At 43.6% G+C, this 23,572-nt stretch overlaps 1 protein-coding gene across 3 annotated transcripts in view; it reads right to left on the reverse strand.

The window, feature by feature from the left end:
* dlgap1b (discs, large (Drosophila) homolog-associated protein 1b) overlaps window positions 1-23,572 on the reverse strand; it is an 82,709-nt gene that overhangs the window by 5,297 nt on the left and 53,840 nt on the right. For all 3 annotated transcript variants that reach the window (XM_067486603.1, XM_067486605.1, XM_067486604.1), the window contains 4 exons: window positions 22,709-22,964; window positions 4,051-4,427; window positions 3,888-3,967; window positions 20-435 (listed from right to left, as the gene is read on the reverse strand). In XM_067486603.1, the coding sequence (XP_067342704.1) occupies window positions 20-435; window positions 3,888-3,967; window positions 4,051-4,427; window positions 22,709-22,964 (1,129 nt within the window). The remainder of the gene's footprint in view (window positions 1-19; window positions 436-3,887; window positions 3,968-4,050; window positions 4,428-22,708; window positions 22,965-23,572) is intronic.

The raw sequence follows: 23,572 nt of genomic DNA on the forward strand, positions 1-23,572 counted from the left end.
ACTCTATTATTCAACTCACTCTCATCAGGCAGCTCATTCTCCATCTCATCCTGTTCCATCTGTCTACACCAGCCCTCCATACGTTCTGTCTCGGCCTGCAGCAACTTGAGGAACCAGCGGCCATCGCGGGGGCACACAGATCGGCCGACAGCCTCCAGAGCCTCCACCTCAGGCTCAACTGTGCTGTCCATCCAGGGGTCAGGAGGGGGTAGGATAGATGGGTCGAACCCCACATCACCATAGTCGTCCACAGCGCAGGCATGGTAGTGGTTCCCAGAGCCCTGAATGCTGACTGTGGAGGTGGCAGCATCGCGGGAGTGCTGCCTTGGCATGGTGGCACAGTGACGTGGCGGCAACTCTGGGGCATCTGCGGGGTCATCGAGGTCAGCCTGCACAGCCGTGGTTACACTGTTGGAGCGAGTCATCCTGCGATGACTAAGGGAAGAGGTGAGAGTTAAAAGTAGGCAGAGACTTACTTGGTATTCTTCTTCTTTTTTGACTGTTATACATGTGATTTTACACAGCGATTTATGGCATTTAATCATATTACATAGCATCACCACATTAGTGTGGGTTCCATTTACCAGAAGTTCTGACAATATTGTGCCTGGAGGTTCTCCCAGAATGGAAAATTGAAATGATCACAGCCATCTCATCACTAATAGTGATGAATAGCTTTTGTGGTGTGGAACCTCTTTTGTGTGTGTGTGTTTTGTCACCTGGCTCATTCAAAAGCAACAGAGTGTGCAATCTTCTGTCACACCACAAGCCCAGCTTTAAGGCTGATGCGTATACACAAATAGTACAGGCTCAAAAACCCACACTCATACACACACACACACACACACCTGGGACCCTTCTTTAGCTGGGTGTGCCATGTCGTGTTTGGCTCAGCTTTGTGCCGCTGTTGGACAGACTTTGCCAAGTGCCTCTGCACTGTGTGCAACACCAGACTCACACACACTCGTGCAAAGATTAAATCAACAAACACATACTATTGGCTATGTTCTATACAGCATATCAAAACCGTAGTGATGAATGGGATGCCAGGGGGATGCGGGTGTTTTGGGGGGAAATTGGCCAGCTAGCTGTGCAAGCCAGCAGTCTAATCGCTGCCAGATTTCAGCCCAATGCACATCATTTATTAACACGTACAAACGTGTACCAGAGTGCTGCTCATTGAGCCAATTAAAAAATAATTGATACACTTTAATATCACACTGTGCATAAGAGCATGCATGGGCAGAGGCTCCAAAAAGAGAAAATCAAAGTATAATTCTGTAAATCTGAGCTGCTCGTGCTAGTTCTAATATCCCAAGTATGCCTTGTTCTGTTAGCCATGTCTGGGTTTAGAAAGTAGTAATAACTCACAAGGCAGGAAAGAGACTGTTTCAGTCTCTTTCCTGCTAGCCTGTTAGCTATACTCCTAGTCAAACATGCCCACAATCCCCTCACACATGAACCTCAGCTTGACCCGCCTGCAGCATAACACACAAATTATCACAGCTCTGCTTCAGCCCATCCCCGGACGCTCACTCCTCCTCAGCGCCTCTCATTCATCTGTACCTTTCTCATTCATCTCTCCACTTCTGTGAACATAAAAAAGAGAGCAAGAACAAGGGAGTGGCTTCCCACAGATCAAACGGATTGTGCATGTGCTTCATGTGTATGTACCAGCAGCATGCAAGTGTATCTGTGCGTGTGTGTGTGTGTGTGTGTGTGTGTGTGTGTGTGTGTGTGTGTGTGTGAGAGTGTGTGTGAAGAGCAGTTAAAGAGTAACTCCTCTGAGCAGGTGTTCAGTTCTAATGAACTCAGCCTGTTTTCTATCAGCCTGCTAACAACTTCCTTCATGGGCAGAGATGAGCAAGGCCAAACAAAGTCCAGACAGCGAGACAGACATATCAATAGGATGAAGGCAAAAGAACAACAAGAAAAGTTGACCGGGGGAGGGACAAAAGAGTATGTGAGGAAAGCATTCACAAAGAAAAAAGGAAAAGTAAAAATGCAGAAAGCCAATGTTTTCTTATCTAGAAAACTGTAACCCACAGCCTTTTTTTTACATGCTACGGATCTCAAAAGGCCACTATCTCTTTTTGTTGTAGTTGAACTATTCTTAACAAGAACTGCAAAAACGCTATTATTATTTGCATGTACAAAAATGCCACAGAACAAAGTAAAAGGTGTATGCTAAATGACACATAATAGTCCACAGCCACTCACACAATTATACACCACAAACTGACACTTAAAAGTTGCACATGCACCTGTGGCATCCTGTTAGTTTGCCTTATGACATTAAAGAACAGTAATAAACCTCCAATCAGTTAGGAAAAAAACAAAGAAACAGGGGAGGTCCACAGTAGCTGTCCTTTAGATAGATATTTCTGTGCAGATGGTTTAGTCACTACAGGACCGTGAGCAATGCCCAACTTCCCCTGTGACTGTAAAGCCATCTGGTGATTGCCAACCCCAGCCCCTAAACTTGCAATGCCATAAAAAGCAGAAACAATTAATCCAGCAAGCTGTATCTCAGTGGAGATCTTAGATTATTTTAAAAATATATTGTTAAAATAAAACATTAAAAGCTAATTCAAATAAACCTTCACAATGCTGTACAGATTTGCTGTTTGCTTTATTCATCTCTTTTACAGCTCTCTTCCACACCCTTTTACTTAACACTAGTTCAAAGAGCAGAGTGAGGTTATGACCTGAGACTGCTGCATGTAAACACACATTCACAAATAAGGGAGTATGAGCGCTGGAGCGAGGCCGTAGGAGTTTGGCACTCTGACTGTCTGGAAATCTAATGTAGGGGGCAGCATGGTCAGACCTCCCAGGTAGAAAACACACACACATACACACACACACACATGCATGGACAAGCTCACACACATTCTCATGCCAACAGGTAAACAATCAAACATGCACCAATAGAAATACCCTCCTAACTATAACCATTAACCATAGAAATGCATAAACTGCAATGCTGCATGACATCCAAGCCTCAGCAGACTACAAAGTGTCTGGATGAGTTAATGTTTGGCTGGGCAACTCGGAGCCCAGCACAGAACTCAGAGCTTGGTCAGTCGGCACCTCCCCTTCCAGAAAGCCCCTCACATTCCCTGACTTGTGTACATGTGTGCTTTAAAGCACTAGACATAGCACTCTCTGAGACCTTTGATTAGGGGTGATGTCTTTTTGAATTCCTGAAAGACACCTTGGCTAGAGCACAAAAACCTGTACCGTGGCTAAATTTGTCATCTTTCCTCAGCAAACAGAAGGTCAGTGATTTGGCAGGGCGAAGAAAAACAGCCAAAAAAGCCATAAATGCCTGTGTGTCCCTGCAGAGGCCTTGACAAGCTCCGTGCAATGTGAGCTAATGAAACAGTGTGCACACTGGGCTGCTTCTTCTCAAACTGGGAACATGTTTCAAAATGAGAGGCTTTAGCTGACACCCAGCAGTCTCTCAGTACCCAGAACCAAACAAACCCAATAAAACTCCCTCCTCTTCTCTGTACTTCTCCCACCCACACATACACAAACATGTGCAGCCTCAAAGTGGCCTGAATCACAATGACTGGAGCAACAGATGGCTGTCAACTAACCCCCTCCACCTTCCCAGCTCCCTGCACCACATCCTCTGGCACAGCTGTCACTTGGGGCCCCTGGCTGAGGGGGCTGTGACGCCAACCTCCCCTGAACTGGGGACAGCTGCTGCGAGGAAGCCAGCAAAGAGGGGGGTGAAAGCTTGTACTTCACACTACAAGCCCCTCTCTGTCTATAAGTCCTTTTCCTGTCCAGACTATTTCAGCCTCATCCCTCCCATCAGACTTATCCAATTTCCCTTTAGCAACTTCCTATTCTTTCTCTCCTGTCTCTCTACTTACCATCTCTCATCCTCCACTTGAATTCCTATCGACTGGAATTTAGACTGCTCCTCTGTTGGCCCTTCTTCCTCTGGGTCCACCTGACAGGAGAGAAGAAACTGTAAAAATGCCTGATGGAGTTTTACTTTAGTACTCCCACAAAGACCTGGGCTAATCCACAAACCTGGATCCCTATGGAGAGGCACTTGCGGAGTGCTTCCCTTTGCTCCTTACTGTCTGCGGAGACATGTGCAACAGCAGAGGTGGTAGTGATGGTGATGGTGCTGTTGGTGACGTGCTGGCTGGCGGGACCATGCACCTGAGCGTTAGCCGCCTCTATGGCTGCTGTCAGGGCCTTCATGCTGTCAATACTCTCCGTTGAGTTGGACAGGCCAGGCTGGGAGCTCATGCCTGTTCGCGGACCAGAGCCCCCATCCATGTAAGCATCCTGGGCAGACTCGGTGCTGCTTTGGGCAGTGATGGATATGAAGGGTTTGGATGGGGTGGTGCGTGGTGGGACTGGGGGAGGTGTTTTCTTGTAGGTGGTGATGCATGATGACACTGCAGGGAAGAGAAAGAGAAAGAGAAAGAGAGAATATGTTTTTAACTTAGAAGAAGCATAGCACAAGATTTACCCAAGAAGTTCAGAATACTAACTACAAGCCCTGCAAAGTCTGTGAAAACTCTTATATAATAGTCTCTCTTGCTTTGGAAGGAGCATTTATTTTTTGAGGATATTACCTGATGATGTCATTGTGATGTCATGAGGACAACAAAAGTAACTTGAGATTAGAAGTTATTTAATTAAAATGGTCCATTACTAAATGAAGGTATGGTGTTCAAAAAGCTTAAAAGGTAACTGAGAAATATGAAAGGCACGACTTTGATGCATTATGGTAAATGTTTATAGTTTGGCCCTTATGAAAAACGAAACGTCAGCATATCTCGGCTCTGCTGCTGCACTTTTAACCAATCTATTTTAATCTGACTGTGGTTAAGTTATGCAACTCTACAGGAAACCAGAAATTAATCACGGGAATGCCCGTGTAAAAATCTTGAGTGGCAATTTGGCTTGATGAAGCAGCAAATAATTAGTATAACACAAAATAGTAGAGCACAGTACAGTAGTTAATAAGTAAATAATGCCTATGTAACTACAAAATGTATAAAGTACACATTTGTGAGGAAATTATGAAAATGAAAGCACGAGATAAAGAAAAACAAGATTAAAATCCTTTAAAAAACAAACAAACAATAATACAAACATAAAATATAAAAAATGTATTGCCTGAAAGATTATGGTTTTGGTGACAGCTGACAGTTTACCCAGAAGCCTAATGCCCCTGTGTTGGAGTCAAAATGGACAGTAGATTAGGGCCAAGTTTAACAAATCGGAGCCTCGTCTAGTAATAGGATTAGTATGTCAGCCACTTGACCCACTGCTCTAGATGGCAAAGCTGTCTACGCACTTACTGTACACATCCAGAACAATTTGATGGTGCTGAATATAACCCTGCGTGACCCTGGTGTTGTTTGCATGCATGATTGCACAGAAGACATTTATGATAAAGCACACAAGTTAAGCTACATGGCAGGAGGTAGTTAGAGAGCTCAGTAGTTTTTAAGAGCTTTGCAATAAATTCAGGCAAACATATACTTCAAAAAACTGTACTGCTGCTTAGTGACACTCTCCCTCAGTCTGTCTGTGCTCTCCCCTTCTCAGGTTACAGCTACAGGTTCTGCACAGACAATGGAGCCACTTACACAAACTGAGTCTGAAGCCTGTCTATAGAGACATACCAACAGATAAAACACATAGCCTGTCTAAAAAAAGACAAATCAGTCACCTCCTAACCACATTATGCCTTGGAATCTCCTTCCTGGCCTAGTGCTATCATCAAAAGTAGGTCGCTCTCTCCTGCTCTGAAGCAAAACTAGGACAACAGGTTTCCTGGGTCCCTTTAATCCGTACAAAAGACAAACATCCTATCATGGCGAGATCACTGCTCTGTGCACTGCATACAACTGTTGGCAGCCACACCTAGCACGACCAGCCATGTCTAAAACTATTAGAGCAGGATGTTGCTAGCTTTGTGTCTTGCAACCTCACTGACAGCTATACAGAGGCCTTAACATATTGGAGGTGAACAGAGGGCTGATTCATCCTCTTGGCTTGTCAGAGTCATCCCACCGCCCTCCCACCACCCTCCTGCCTCGCCAGCAGTGATTGGATGATCCCAGATGAGATTTCAGTCAGGTTTTGACAAGCTGGGCAGTCCTCCTATTTCAGTGATTGCTGTGTTCAAATGAGATCACGGTTGCTAATGTCTTTGATGGTATGGTAACAACCCACAGGAAAGTGAATTTCCAACTGTGTTTCCTTCTACATCTACATGTCATATGGATTTCTTTTGAGAGACGCCGTTTCAAGCTAAATTATCTGAGGATACCACCACTGTCTTGCAGTGTCAGAAATGTCTAGGAAATAAGAACAACTAATCTCTGTAAAAGGTCAGGGAGAGATGCACAAGAGAACAAAAAGCACACAGTGAGCATACACATGCAGTCACACAGCAGAAAGGGGCCAGGTACTGCCCCTACAAACCATAGACGCTTAAAGGATAGAATGTCAACCCACTTTCAGAGCTTCTATCCCCTGAAGTCATTGTTGCAAGTGTGTGTGTGTGTGTGTGTGTATGCTTGGTTTATGACTGTCTATAGGTGTGTATATGCACTCCTCTTACTCCCATAAGGGTTAAAGAACAGAGGGTTTTTATCCGCTCAATAAAGCTCTGTATGAAACAGGAGACGACAGGCCATGTCCCACCTAGCTGTCACTGTGAGAGTCAGACACGCCAGAGAATGACAGGGGTTTAGAATGCCAAGACAGGTTAAATAAACACACTTAGAGTCCGAACATGCCCACACACATGTGTGTACATACAGGACTGCAGAGGCACACAACTTATACTGACACAACTTGGCTTAATGTTCCGGCCTCTCCACATCAAGGGAGACCACAGACTTCCTGCCACTGATATGCTCTCTATTCAGCAGGAGCTGTGGTCAAAAATTATGTGACCCATGCCAGTGACCTGTATGCAAGCATGAGCTAAGGTCCCAACGTAAGGTCCAAATTGGATTATTCTAAGGAAAAAAACCCTCTAAATTTTAAAATAAAAGCAAATCAGCATCAGAGCAAATCAACAGCTGACAGAGACCACGTCTCCAGTTTCCAGAATAATAAGGAAATAATTTGATACTCTTGCAGCAATGAAAGCATTAGATAACTTCCACTGCATCGGACCTCCACCACACACAGACAGTCAAGGACAGATTGAAGTAGGAATGTGACACAGGATCCCATCAGACCATTGAGAAGGAATGTAGTGAAGTCTCTGCACCACCCTCACATAAACACCGAGGTTCACACAATAAAGCTTGTCTGTCACTTTATAATATCAGGGTAACACAGCTTTGATCCAGGGAGGAGAAGAGGGAGACATCATTCACATTCTCTTGTGAGCAACAAAAACCACAAACAACTTCCTTACTTAATGGAAATGAGGTTGTGGAATTTCATCTCTCTTCCCTCTTAGAGGTAGGTGCAGCCTGCTGCGAGCATTGTCATCCCAAAGAACAGAAAAGTTTGTGAATGACAAAACTCTAGTGGCTCTCTGCCAAATCCCTCTTTTGACTAATGCTTCAAAAGTCCCATGCCGACAAGTTGGTGTGAATAGCAGTTCTTCTTGGCAAAGCTTCCTCCCCCCAACCTCTGAGCTTACTGATATCAAAGAAAGCCATCTTCCCTCCCCTGAGACAAGGCACAGTCTCCATTCATTTCTCCAGCCTTCGGAACAAAAACAGAATTTTTTTCTGGCTCTGCTGATCACTGTGTCCCATTTGTGTGTCTGCATAGGTGTATGCTGTTTCCTTTATTTAATCAATGTGTTCATGCTGCTGGACAGATTGAAGGCAGGCAGATGCCTTGTAATCTACAATCTGTGTATCTGTGTGATAGGCCACTTCAAAGAGCAGACGGTTTGGTTTAAGAGGCTAGCTAACAGGAACGGGTTCCCCCACGCGGGGGCCAGGGGCAAATCTACCACCATCCAAATAAATACAAAGGCCAGGAAAGGGGGCGGTCGTTATGGAGGAACATTGACAGCTGAGCCCAGCTGCACTGTGTTTGGGATGAGGGTCTGCCAGAGAGGAGAGGGCAGAGAATAGTGAACAGAGAAGAGCTGAACGAGGCCGAGGAGAAGGGGGAGGGACGAGGGTAATCAGAGAGTTACTGCCTGGCTCCGTCTGCCCGCTCTCTGTCCATTTCTGTCTCTGCCTCGCTTTCCTTCACACACACACACACACACACACGCACACACACGAATAGCGAACCAGCTGGAGTCCTTTGTGATAGAATCACCATGGCAACACATAGCAACATGAAGTTTGCCGGGAGGCTTGGCGTTGTACCAGCAGTAAATAGAGGGGAGCTTCTGTTGGCCATTTGTTTACCTTGACAGAGTACACTGCAGCTGCACTGACACTCACCTAAACACCAGCCAACACGCAAACACAGCAGGGATAATGGCCCCAACTAGCATAATTTAAAAATCAAATTCCAGTGTAACTACTCTGGAAGGAAGCAAGTGAGGGTCACTGTGTTGCAGATGAACGTCTAATAAGGTTATTAGCCCTGAAGTCTCAGCTTTGTGCTGCCTTGCTGAACTCTACTAACCAGTTTAACTTGGAGCCTTGTCAAAAACATTTGTCACTAGGTATCTGAGATGACAATAACGTGAAAGGTTCACACCGTTTGACGTTACACTGCTGTTGTGAACAACAATGCAGCGATACAAGACGCTTCCTAAACAAGTCAGCATGGCCTCCAGCAGGCTACATGAAGTAACTGTATAAAAAGTAAGATTGCAGGTTTCTGGCTCATTACTTTTATGAGCCAATATAGCAGACACAACAAAAGTGGAACAGATAAAGCAGCCCTCTGACAGCCCTCTGAGTCACCTGAAAGTCTCACAGAATACGTTCAGTCAGGCAGCCCACAATTCTCCACCACCAGAGGTTAAAGGTCACGGGGGAGGGTTTCTGCTTTCCAGATGCCAGAACTCTCAGACACAATAGCTCACTGTGTGCCGCTGTGTGTGTATGTGAGAACAAGGAGAGGAAGGTGGCAGTCTGGGAGTGCCTTTTAGAAGAATATATTTAGCATGTGTGAGTGCTTGTAGGGGAGGGACTTTTCAGTGCAGAGTTACAACATCCTGCACTAACTGCCCCATTTATATTGTTTCTCGAGCACATGCACATTAGCACAGAACATTTTAAATACGCCTCCACTGTTCTCAGATCAACAAAGTTACTGGCTCCTTGTGCCCCGTTTAACGGAAACCCGTGTCAACAGCGCTCTGGCAGGCCTGCGTCTCCTGAATCACTAGATAAGAGTGTGTTTACAACTGTCAGCCACAGCTAAATCTGGCAGGCAGCTGCTCCCTGTTAGGCAATAGATTCACTTCACTTAACCCACTTTCCTGTGTTCCAAGTTCAAATAGAGAGCCTGGTTACCTGCATTCCTCTTTTATGGCCTGACGCTTTCCTCAACCTGTCAGTCAGTGACAGGCAGGGAGAGACATGCTGAGAGATAAAAAAAAAAACCCCAATGGGGTGGAGTAAGGGAAATCAAAAGTTTTCAAAACAGTCTTATTAGTGAGCACACTGCTTTGAAGAGAAATACGTCACTGATTGTTTTACATCCTTCTAAATGTGTAAAATAAGTAACATTTATTCCATGTGTAATTCTCATTATCCAGGATTTGTTATAAATGTTGTCCCAATGCTCTTGTACTGCTTTGAAGCAAGAGGACTAATGTTCTAAAGGCTTTCCTTACACGAAGGGGTTTTTCTCATTAAACCTGTCCTGTGACAGCTCCAGGCCGTTCCCATTGTTCTTTACTGCTCCTTGGCAAAGGGCTTTAGCCTGACTAGTCCACAACCACATGAAGAGACACACGAGTCTTTTGTTTCTGGCCAAAAGACCTGCCTTGAGGGGATAGATGGAGAGTATAGTCACTCCACAAAAGGAAAGAAGAAGAAGAGAAGCAAAGAAATAAAAAATAGCTAAGAGGAAAGTGAGAAAAACGAGAGGAGAGAAACTCAACCAGGCAGGGGATAGGTTTGCCATGCTGTTTCCTTCAGTTCTTGTACATTCCAGCTGCTTTGTGGGGCATAAAACTGAGCATTAGCCCTAATGCTAAAGCTAACACACCCACACATCTCATGCATGCTTTCACTGCACTCATTTCCCACAGCATTGCTCACCGACCAACTGAGACTGTAAGAGCAGACTGACATGCTGTGCAAGAGTGACACATCCTATGTGCCGCCAATGACAGCGACTCCAGCAATCGTGGAGCTGAAAAGGATCAGTTAGTCATTAGAGGAAACTGAATTTGTGATTGATCAATGACTAAGACATTAACCTCAGAATATGTTACTTCTTAAAGTCACCACACACAGAGAAAGACACAGGAAGAGAGAGGACACAGTCTTGATGGTGGTGTTTTGTGTTGCTAAGTAGATAATACAGGCCACTTAAGCCAGTGTCTATTAAACTAAAAATACCCACGACAACAAAGGAACGTTGCCACCACACTGTCTCCAAGTCTTGAACACAGCTCCTGACAAAACATGACAGGCCGTCCACGAGAACTAAAAGTCTGTTAAGTTGCAGCTGACTACATGAAAACATAACCAGGAGCCCGGGAAATAATGGACGAGAAAATAGCTAAACACACAGTGAGAGAGTCAGAGACAAGAGGCTGACAAACACACACACACACACACACACACACACACACACACAGGAATCAGCTTTAACTTGGTGGGTTGAAACACAATGCCGATGTCATGCCACTACATGAAGGATCACTGCTTGCTGCAGCTGTTATTTACATATAAATGCAGCAGAATGTGGTCAAAAGTTCACTGCTTCTTTTCATGGTTTGCATTGGGATTAACTTCAAATGGCAAAAAAGTTATAACTTGATTCATAAAATGACTGAAAAACTGGCTGGCAGCTTTTAACAAGTGTTTGAGTTAAATCTTCCAGGAATGGCATGAAACATCAGCATCGGGTGTTGTTTCACAGTCCTGTGTTATTTCTTCTCCCCGCATTCCTTCCCCCTTTCCCCCTGTCTGACGTTCTTTGTCCTGACCACTTGCGCATGGAGGGTAAAGGAGACACTGGCAGCTTAATCCACAGCCAGAGGCATGCTAAAACCATCTGGGCCCAAAACCAAACATCATGACTTCTCCTGTATGAGAGGAGGGACAGGCCAGATTGGGGGAAGACGGATAGAGTTGGAAAGTTAAGAGTGAGAAAAAGGAAAACGAGAGAGTGAAAAAAAATAGTGGGAGACAGAAAGGTAGGAAGTACAAGGGGGGCTATAGGGGGGATCTGGAACAAGAACCAGGCTACACTGATGCATTCTGCTTTTTGTGGTTTCCAGCCCTGACCCCCTGACCCCATGCATCCTGTTGAAGGAGTGTGGTGGGTGGAGGGAAAGACGAGATATAGACACGGGCTGCATGTATGTGCGTCTGTGTGTGTCTCACGTAGCAAGCAATGCAGACTACATAGAGAAATTAAAATATGTGAGAGGATTCTACAGAGCACTATCTGTCCGTCAGGTGTGATTTTTCACACCCTTCTTCCCCCTCATCCCATTCGTGTTTACGTCCACTCCCTGGACGTAAGAGGAGGGGGAGGAACAATGGTCTCCAACATTCCCACTCTCCTGCTGAGAGCTCTCGTTTGTCTCCTGCATTCCTTTGCCCATTCATCTCTTTCTCTCTCTCCCCTCCTGGACAGAAAAAAAAACCCTTTACCCTTTACGCAGGGGGAAGGGTCTGATTGTGCGTCTTAAAAACCCCTGAGTGGAATCAGGCCCCTTGAACACAACCCCCCAGCCCCCCTTCCCCTTTCCTCCCCGTTTTACTTGGTTAGTGAAGCAGCAAAGCTCAAAGAAAGGGAGGAGAAAGAAGAGATGCATTCCTGCTCTCCCTCTCGCTGTCTCTCAGTGTGTACCCGGGGTGAGTTGTGGCTTATTTTTAATGACTGGTTAAAAAAAAAAAAAAAAAAAAGGGAAGGGAGGGAGGGCTGGGTCTCTTCCCCGCCGGCCGCTCACACACAGGCTCAGTCAACTACAGCCACACGCATTACTGTAGCTGAGTCTGGGACTTTCACAGAGAAGTCTTTAATTTGCACTGGGGCCTGGCCTCCCACACTGCACAGCCCAAACCACCCACTTACAGCCATGCTCCATTCCTCGGGGTTACTCCAACGTACTCCCTCCCCTCCAAAACAGTGAAAGCAACATGAACTCTCAAACACACAATTTAGCTGTCAGGAAAAGTCTTAAACCTTGCAACATTCTACCAGGAGAACAGAGCAAAGAGCACATGTTCTAGCCCTGAAATAGCTGTATATCCTGACCCGTCTCATGTTTTTCATTCCCCCCAGGGATTTGAGTTTGCAGGCCCTGCCCTGCCCAGCTTTAAGCATGCAGGAGCCATGAGGATCATCCACAGTCAACACTAAGGAAATCCTTTTGGGGCTTTGCTTTTCCTTTGCTCTTTCTGATGCCAAAACACAAGCAGGAAGAGAGCAAGAGAAGAAAAAAATGGCAGTGTGGGACAGCCCCTACCTGTCCACCTGATCTGAAATGCCATATGGAGCTGTTTACATCTTAAAATTTTGGGAAAGTAAACCGTAAAGTAAACCACTGATTAATTCATTTTAACAGGAAACTGCTGTATGCGCTCTTTCTGCCCAGCGGGGGATAGCAGGGATGCACTGCCGCAGCCATTCTTTGTGTTCTCTGTAGCCCGTCATCTCCTCCCTGTCTTCTCTGTCCCTTTTTCAAACTAAAGGGACATTCTCTCGCTTGTGCTTCCTGTGTCACAAGATATCCATTTGCTGCTCTTCCTCCCTAAATGTCTATAATCAAAGCATTCCAGGCCGTAACAAGCTGGGACCAATTAAGTCGTAAGTAAACATAAACACCTAGCAGCCACTAAACAAAAGCTTTAAGTCCTTCAGCTTCAGCCTATTGACTTTTATTCTGCTTTAAAGCATGTGCAGGCAGGAAATCACTGTCTATTCAAGTCACGGAAATACACAATTACACATGATTGATATGATGATATAGCAATTTCTGCTCAAATATTCAGCAAGTGCCTACAGGTGAGATGGATCTGCATAGGCTCCTTGTGATTGACTCACATAGCATCATGTTTCCCATAATTGGGGTCACGTTCAAAACGTACAGTTTGGACCAGATTACATGAAATTTGACCAGCAAAGTGCTTAAAAGAAACTGAAGCTACGATGACATCTAGTGAAAAAATTCATATTGCAAGTCCAAAAAACATTCTGTTTTCCATGCCTACATCTGGAGCACAAGAGGCTGATTTACCTCAGACTGAATTTTCAATTTGACTTCAGAAAGAGTAGAGTTAAAATACTGAGTTAATTAGGAAGATAGAAGTTCAGAAACATCAATGAAACAAGCTGGAAAAACAAGTAGTAAATCCCCACATGCAAAACATTTCAGTCAGTTCTTCTGGATGCTTGGATCTACTGATGACTAATGCTCTTGAACTGACACCGAGGCGTATAAAAGAGATGCTGAGTGTTTTTCCCTAGTGTCAATAAAAGAGCGACAGTGCAAGTTCTCACTGGCTTGCATTCTCAGACAGTCGTGACAGGATGAAGTAATTACTGAGTGGCTGACACACCAGCATGGCTAGGATTTATCTCCTCCAGGAAGAGAGATAGCCAAATCACAGTTTACCCACATTGAGCTCCCAGTTCGGGCTTGATCCTGCAGCTGCAAATGAAGAAGCCACACGCAGGCACTTTGACACCACACAGTCACATGCATCCCCACACACCCACATACTCAAAAGCTCTATCGAGGTACTGCTGTGAACCGCAACTGAGAGTGGTGTGTTTCTCTTTTATATTCCATATGTAATGCAGTGCATGTGCAAGTGTGTCACCACATGTCTCGACCCAGCCCTTGTTTCCTGTCAAACACACCTTCTAGCACCATCAAAGCAAGAGGAGTGACAGTATTATGCAGGTGTGTGTGTGTTTGTGTGTGAGAGAGAGAGACCTAAAAAGAGAATTGGAGAGACAGATGACACCAGAGTACTGTTTAATTTACATCCCCCTCTTTGACTAATTCCACCTCAGAAGATGGCAGCTTTGATCCACTGACACACAGGTGTATTTCACATGCAGAGGCACACACTGCTAAGGCAGGGGTTTATCTGTCCCTGTAATTAAAGCAGGAAATAGAGAACTCTGTGTGTGCGTGTGTGTTTGCGTGCGACAGAGGAAAAGACATGGAAGGAGAAACTGATGGAGCTCAAAGGAAAATTCCCACGCAGCGTCCTCTGTGACTATTCGTTTGATTTCCATATCACTCAGGTACATACACACCAAGAAAGGCAGTGCAGTATCTCACACACTGATTATTCCTTTTCACTGATAAGTCCTTTTCTTTATCTCAGGTTCGTTCTCAGTGTTACACAGGCACAAATACCCCGGCAGGGTTCATAAGACAGAAAATGTGCCTCAAATAATGCCTGACAGTAAGGTCAAAATAGAACTTGGGTTTTTGCCAACACACTGCTGCTGTGGCAAAACATCTAAAAGCGATTAAGATTTGTTGAAAAATAGAAATACAGCTCCCTCTAGTGGCCAAGAACGAGTATTAAAAACTGAATTACATATACTATAACTATACTGTATAGTGAACCACAGAATTATAGGTTTCACGTGGCAAAAACGAACAAATATTTTTTACAAAAATAAAAACTAAAACAATACATTACATATTTATATATATCAACACAGAAAAACCTTGCCTAATTGTACACAAAAGCCAGTTACGTGGAGAAACAGTATGTACAAATTTATCATGCCTTTGTGTCTTTTCTGCTTAGCATTTTACAATTTTGCTACACAAAAAACTACACAAAATAAACCAAAAAGTAAATTTATATTTTAACTATATTGACTATATTTGCATTTTTAAATTTGACTCATGATAAATTCCAGCTTACTAGCGAAGAGAAGTTCTACATCGGGAGGAATTATATTGTCAGATCCCAAAGTCACATTGCACTAAATCAAAACTTCTTTATGAAGTGCAAATTGTCTTTCAAACCCATCCAATATAATAAATTACAGCCCTATTTCAGCATATAATACACTGTCCATGTAATTACGGCATCTGTTTCAAGGAACCACCACTTAATGTTCAGAGCTCTTACAGCCATACTCATTACCTAATTTAGGCAGAGTACACATTTCAAGAGACCAAGCAACCTAACCATTCAATTAACATTTTAGTTTGCTTTAAGACTGAGCTCTGTGTGACTATTACAAATGTTTTACAATAATTAGTGAGGTTGAAATGAATAGTGTTAACATAGCATTTTCTTTGGTAAATAAACAATATAAATAAGTAATTTAAATAATTTTAAGTGACTTATTAAGTGAATGTGTTGGCAGTTTACTTTGCAAATTCCATTTAGATGTAATAATGATTATTATTTATAATAACTTACCCACCAACTTGCTCATACACTCACAGCTGTTTTATTTATCACTTGATAATATATAAACAGCCGTCGCTATGACCAAGGACTTCCTGGATTAACATGTCAACATCTGAGCCCTCTCTAACTCATATTCAGCAAGGCGTCTCTCGTTTACATTATGCTAACATAATCCCACATGGCCTAGTTGGATCACTGGAGACGTGTGTGTGCTGGGTTGTGCATGTATATCTGTCTCCGCAGCATGTCGATCTCAGTTGGACCACTGGCCTTGCCTGAAAATAGAAGGCTGAAAGCTGGTAGGTGAGCAGGCAGGCAGCATAGTTGGCATCAGTGGCGTGCATGAGCGTAAGCGTGTGCATGACTCACTCAAACACAGATGGTCAGTTCGAAACATGGGGCCACAAACCGCTCATCTGTCACACAGTAGGGTGTTAGGGGCCCTCCATCTACATTTGTGGGCCTTGCACTGATAGGTGGCACTGGTGACACTGTCCTCTGCCCTCTGCTTGCTCACTTTAACAAGCACATATGCCTGAGACAGAACCCTGTGAACCACAACCCTAGTAGGTCCTTTTAGTCTGACCTAAATAAGTGGACCCCAAGGAGGCATGTGTTGTGATGCTGTGCCAGGCGTTGCTGTGTGTGATGCAGGCCACACCTGTCTCTCCCTACGCCCCCAACCAGAGATATGATACTAAAATAGACTGGGAGCTGGAAGGCGATCAACATATTCCCGCTACCATGAGCAGGGGTGGGGGGGGAGCAAGTAACATGTACGTTAATGCCAATGTCCTCACTTATGGAGTCATGTTTGGAGGAAAGCAAGTTGAAGATAACCTAAGAGGTTAAAGTGTCAAAGAGTTTGTTAATTATGAAAGCTTCTCACTCTGTCGGATTTTATTTAATCTCATGTCATTAAAAACAACACAAAACAGTATGAAACTGAATTGTACTTTTTTAGATCACGTTATTAATCGTAATACTAAGTTGTTCTTATCATCGACGTTGTAGACACAGTCTGACTATATATTCACTTATATTCATGTCAGGCATGAATAAGCAGAAAACGTGGGATGGGCGCCGTTAGTCACAAGTTAGACACAACAAGAACATTTGTTCCGGCCGGCGCTTTCACAGTAAAAGTCAGCAATAAATGTGCAATTTTACCAGCTCAACTGACGTCCTTTGTCAACCTTTACACAAAACCACTTGCTCGACTTACGTTATTTTCTGCATTTGTTTTCCCCGAAGTAATTTTATTTTGACAACTCGCTACTCCATGCACGATTCCACGACACACTTTACTTTGAAGGCTCTCCTAACTTCCTGCCACTGCCTCACGGGACGCCGCTCGCCGCCGGGCATCATCATCATCATCATCAATCATCATGTCTCACTCGCAAACAACCGAGGAACACAACAGCAGCTTTTTTTGTTTTACTCACGCAGGCGAATCCAGTGGTCACACATGCTGAGCAGCGCGCTGCACAGACACTGAAGTAACGACATGAAAAAAGAAAGAAAAGAAACGCGAGTTCGTAACTGGGCTGAGCGGAGATGACAGGACTCCTCGTGTCTCCCTCTTTTCCTCGTTCACTCTGGCGATGTTGGATCTTATGTCAGGATGTGGACGCGCCTTGATCCCCCACCTCCCCACTAACACATAGAGCGCATTCACTGGCTCGGACAGTCCCGCTCAGAGTCATGATGGACATTTTACTGCAATGCCGCTTTAACTGGCTGGCGATGGGATTCCGAATAGAACTAAATGTCTTGTAAATTATCTTTAAGCCTAAAATGATCAAATTGTAAAACATTTAACCACAATATGACTGTAAGCAAGTGTCCTCAGCTGAAGTTTAAACACTGTTTAATAAATAACTTATTCCTTGATTATTTCACGAGTACACGATTAGTTAATTATTTACAGCAGTGATTGGTGAGGATTATTATCTCCGTGTGTTTGTCACTGTGTTCTCAAATTACATGAAACACCAGTATGACGCCAGTGTCTATCTGCATGTACCTCCTGTGTTCAATGAAATTGCAGCAACAAAAAGCTGATTGCACTTTATTCATATCGGCATGAGGACTGTTTAACTTGCTGACCTTGTTCTGTACTCAACATGTTGTACAGACAAAACTGACAAGTAGATCTCCAAACCCACAACAGCAGCATGGAGCAAAGTAACACAAGTCAGTGTTGTCAGGACCGGGGCGGCCTTTCACCTGTAGCTCTCAAAAACGAATTGAGAGGGGATCTCCTCAAAGCCCATGAGGGAATACAGGCCCTAGAGCAGTGTTTTTTTTTCTTCTCATATTTCGTATGAGTCACCCCGACACATGACAAACAGATTTAAACTTTCCTCTCGGATGTGTGCGTGTATCTGGTGGAGATGTGAGGGGAGATCTGGCTGAATGCTTGATCTTGATTTGACCAGACTTTGGTGGCGTGTACCATGCCATTTACTGTCTGCTCAGCACTCTGAGAAAGCCAAATATATTTAATCTGACAACCTCTCTCAGAACGGGACTCTTGGTAAACTGCCAGTGATGACAGTGATTGTTGTTAATTGGGTCAGGCTGTCTGGTAGTTTGCACCCACCCACTCTCACAGCTTAGGTAAAAAGAGAAAGGCAGAGGTGTGGAGCTGTGTTACACTGAGCCCCTGGGGGCAGTGTTGTACAGGTTTTAGTTCAGCCTGTAGTACTGGACTGTACTGAACGGTACAGCTGTGCAAACACACCAGTCCCTTGTAATTTTAAAACAATAACTATTGAACAGGAATAGTTTTGGAAAAACATTTTGAAAAAATGCTCTCATTCCCAAGGACTAAAAAAAACTTGTACCACCTTCATGTCAGTACAGAAAACAAATTACAAATAGCTGGGCTTCGCAAAAAACACACACAGAAAAAGCTAGGTTAGCTAGCAGCCTCAGCTCAGCTATACAAAAAAACAAATGAGTTCCCAACAAATCAAAGGTTTCTTTATAATTAATAATATTTCAATTCATGTAATTATTTCCTGTGTCATTTTTAGTCAAGATTCAAGATTCAGACAACTTTATTGATCCCATGGGGAAATTTTGTTGCCTTGTTACAGCGGCTTTATGAATTCTCCCCAACTTTCTGGTGTCAAGTCTAATTCAGTAGGCAGTTTTTATGTTATGCTACAGTAGGTTCATACACGTGTAAACTCGCAAATATCCTAGTCTCTGGGATGCCACAGGCAAAGCAGTCCATTGAGGGGCCCGGCCATACCAACTCCTTTGTTGTTTGTCCGCCTCTTCTCATTTTTTACTTTTGTTTCTCATGAGCAGAAAGGTATGCTTGTTTCATTGTGCTGATGGTTAGGGTAGCTATAGCGGACTGTCCTACCAAGCAGTATCTATCTGTCATTCAGTATGTGGCCTAGAACAGGCCCCACTTAGTGGGTTTTTGGGGCAACTGCATCCAATCTTATGATGCTTTTATGGCGAGTTTAGGGGTTTAGAAGCTGTTGTGGCAAAAAGTGCAGATATGAGTGGCCATTAGGGGGCCCAAACATTTGCTCAGTGGCTGCTCCTGAATGCATCTTAAGTGAAAAAAAAGCAGGAAGTTGTTGTAAACTTGATGTACTTATTTAGATTCCTGACACCTGTTTTCCTGACACCTCTATCTAAAGAGTTTAAAGCTGCAACTGCAAGTTTATTTTTTACATGCTTTAAATATCAGCGGAGTTCCTGCATCACCATAGGGAAACAAGTTGTTTCCTGAAGCAAGTTGTTTCCCTTGAAGATAATCCCTGACTAAAAGCTTCCATCAATACAAGAATATTATTCAAATCACAGTGTGGATGCTTTTCCTATCATTATTCACTGAATGTCAGTGACGGCACCTCCAAAAGCCTTCAGGGAGCAGTGGTCTTGCACGCCTCAAATGCTTACTAAAGGAATGCTTTATTGAGCATGACGCCTCCGGTTGGAGCCGTAGGAAATTCACAGCCTTTAAATTAGACATTGCCCTGTAGCCTGGTACAGGGACCAAGGGGGGAGAAAGTCACTACTTTCAGCCAGTCATCAGCACCTCTGAAAGATAGCTGCTTTGAAAATGAGGCTGGATAATTGACAGCAGGTCAGTGAGCCAGGGAAACCGAGGGTGAGAGGAAGAGAACCAGAACTGTGTAACATTTCCTAAATTTAAGATCTGTGTATATACTCTTTGTAATTGAAGGTCAATTCTTCTTCTTAGTAAAACTACAGGTTGGTTCACACCACACAACAAAAAGTGAAAATGCATTGGGACCTAGCTGTGGTGTATGGAAAGAAAGAAAAGACAAAGCAGAGTGAAGAGGTGATGAATTTGTTAATTCGAAACGACTTGGGGTGGAGGAGCCAGGGCTTAGAGGCAGTAAAATCCTCACATTAACCGATTCGGTCCGAGGCAACACTAATATAGGTGTGTGATTCGCCATGTGCGTATGTGTGCATATGTGCCAGTCTGAGTGGACAAAGAGATAGGCAATGGCAGCCACTTGACGTTCAAAGAGAAGAGATCAAAGTACAGCACCTTGACTTTGGTCTCCTTCCTCAGGATTAAAAAGGGCATCAATAATAATGTGCTAGAGCAGCCTAGTGAGCAAACTGGAAAGGAGTATTAGCAGAAAGTGATATGTTTCTCATGTGTATGTGTATGTTTGTGTGTGTGTGTGATATTGTGGCAGTTTGCCACAGGGACAAGTGGGAGACAAAACCATAAGTGCAGACTGTTTTTTTGGAACTGGTGCCTGAACCATTCTTCAGGAAAATCATGCAATATTCACCACAGCAACATTTTCACTTCTCACTTTGGGTTCCCAGTCAATTTCCTGTGAAATGCATGAATGTGTGCATGCATTGTGTGTGTGTGTGTGTGTGTGTGTGTGTGTGTGTGTGTGTGTGTGTGTGTGTGTGTGTGTGTGCATGTGCGTGTTTGTGTGTGTGTGGGAGAGAAGTGGCACACATCCTTCTCCTGCATGGTGAAATGGCAGATATAATCAAAAGTTTAGAAGCCATGACTGTTTACTTGGCAGGAAGTCACTGTGCTATCAGTTATGTGTAGTGTTTACTATATGTGAAGGCAAAGAGAGAATAGTTCAAACGTCTGTAATGAACCAGAGATTTAAAATGCATATTGCACAAATCTTTACATAGGAACCAGTGTTTTCCATAGGCATTTACATCTCTGCTGCGAGCAGTGCACAAAACAAGTAATGTGTGTGAGAATCCGACAATGCTAATTACAACAACTCTTTCACTAATAAGTGGTAATAGCGTTAAAACAAAGTGAGAAAGGTACACTTTTCATACACTCCTTCTCTTTCTCTCCTCTCCAATCACATTCTTCCCCCAGGAGTGGAAAAAAGAGAGGGAGCTAATTAATTACAGTGAGTGACGACTCAGTGGTAAAGATCCAAGAAGGTGATGAATTGTGCAGTAGTACAACTATGACAGTAATCCGAAGCAGTCCCCTACCATGGCTACCAACCACAGGGAACTGATTTCCACAGTGCTTCATAATATGTCACTTGAAAACACTTTTCCTGTCTCATTTGTGTGAGCCTTAGTTGTAGATGAAGAAGCAATAAATTCGAATAGCAAATAAAGGTCAGAGGTCAGAGGAGGCCAACAGCCAATCACACTGCACCATGGCACAAAATTCGTAAGACTGCGCTGCAGCAGCATAATGTTGCCTCATCAGTGACCACACAGCAGACTAATACCACTTCTCTGCACTCTCACAACACCCATCCATCAAGCGACAAACTCGGGCGCCAAAAAAATGGATGTTCATTAAATTGGCAACAGCTGTGCAGCTACTGCTGCCGATGTGTGTGCCACATAACACACTCACACACCTTTCATGTTATTTTAGTTTATTTTTTACCTGAGAAGGGTTTAAATGTGTTATCTTTACATTATCAGCATGATTACAGGTCAAGAAAGTTGCATTAACAAAGTAAGATAGAGACAGAGGGAAGAAAGAAAAAGAGAGTATCTGTGTCATGTGGAGAAGCAGTATATGTAGCATGACAGAGCAGCTGTCTAGCTTGAAAACTAGAGTTTAGTCCTTACAACACTTCACTTGATAGATGGTCTTCATTATCTCTTCCTTCCTGAGGGGAAGGAGCTCTGAATTTTCCTCCCTGGATCTTATCAGTCTGCTTTTATAGATGAATATCTGCCGCCACACAATAGAACAATCAAGTGAATCCTCCATTACCTTTAATTGTATTGTTACTTTGAACTGTCAATAGATGCATGATAATAAAACACTAGGGTGCAACTTCATATTTTGACTAATTTCACTGATTGAGTGTGCCAATGATAGTCTTGGCTGATGCTGAAGCAGTTGAAGCAATTAAAAAAATGTTTTCTTGGAGCCCGTGGTAAGCTCTTTGAATTGATTGAACTAGTTTTTCTATTCTTCTAATTTGCAGTAAATGTGTTTAATTAGCTACTTGAACCTTGTCTGTTAGAACTAGGAAATGCTGTTTTTAATGGCGTAATTAAACAAGAATGAAGGAGGGTGTCAGGCAATGGTGACTCAACGTGCACGGTATAAAGGAATGACGGTATTTGCAGTGGGAAATACAGAACAGCCCAGTGGATGCCAGTACCACTCAGCATCAATACTGCATGCGGTAATGCTGGAAAGCCAAGTGCTCCAGACCATGAGGCACACAAGAGGGCTAAAATAAGACCCAACAGCCACTGAGCTTTACAGCTCGAATAAGCTCTTATGTGAAAACAACCGTTCTGCATTCATCATATTGTATTTGAGGAGAAAACTGGGTCAGATGAGTAACAATAATGCAGAGGGTTTGGGTCTGCATTTGCAAAGTGAAACCAGTCCACGGGCAGCTAGCCAAGTCAAGTCTGTATTTAATGAAAATAAAACTGTGTTCAGGATTAGAGAATTAGAAATGAATTAGATTTGATTTCCCCTCGTCCAGTGTGATGTCTCCCTTTACAGTAACTGCAATCCTGAATGTCTCTAAGTTTAGATGTTTCGCCGTTGATTCAATTCAAATACTGCACAACTTAGACACACAGCACATCTATAATGCATGCAATGCATTTCTGTGCATACAATTTATAATGTGCTTTGGATTATACATATCCACACGTTCTTGAGCACATGAGTAAGTGTGTGTTCAGTGCAGGGTCCAACCAACCTGTGCTGCTCTGGATGGTTCTGACAGTGGTGGAAGAGCGTGGGGGTGAATTGGTCCTTCTGTTGCCCACCGTGACGCCGCCCTCCTCCTCTTCCTGAGAGCAGCCTTTCTCTATTGCGCGCACGTAGCTGTGGCTTCGCATGCGAAAGCAGCCAGGCATAGGCAGGTCCAGGGCATCCACCGCCTGCGACTCCATCTCACTAAACACTGACTCACACACCGCCTCAATCTGCCCATTCACCTCCACCTCACTCACCTGTAGAGGAGGCGACAGACAAAAGGACAAGTATACACATCAAAGGACAAAAGAAAAAGGACAACGATATGTTATAACATCAAAAGTCACAGAAGCATCTTTAAGCGCTGCTTAATGTACAGAGCTTTTCCTGATGATCCCGATTAAAGCTTCACTAAGCAGAAGTTTTGTACGTGCATACTTAAATCACAAACTGGGCACTGCAATATAAGATTCAGTGTTCCTCATTATAGCATGCTGGAAGATTCACCATAACTGCCAAAGATTAATTCTGTTAGAAATGGACACTTCTCTGCCCATGAAGAAAAATTAACTGCAAATAGTCTGTTAAACACCACTGTTAAAATCTCTTACTAATTTCTATTGACTTAAATGCTTAAAGAAAACAATGAAGTGTGTTCCCAGCTCTACACTGCCTTGGGAACTTTAAGCAGTGCATAGTAATTCACAGATGCTTAAAAAAAAGAAGGATTAAAAGAAACCAAATGACTGTCCAAGAAGGTGCAGAAGGGGAGGAATCACAGTAGGATAAAAGTTTAAAGATGAGAAATAGTGGGTGTCAAAGGCAGACTACTGGAATTTGAGGAAATAAAACTACACCTTCATTA

Source organism: Channa argus, chromosome 19 (genome assembly GCF_033026475.1).
Source record: "Channa argus isolate prfri chromosome 19, Channa argus male v1.0, whole genome shotgun sequence".
Classification (NCBI taxonomy): Eukaryota; Metazoa; Chordata; class Actinopteri; order Anabantiformes; family Channidae; genus Channa; species Channa argus.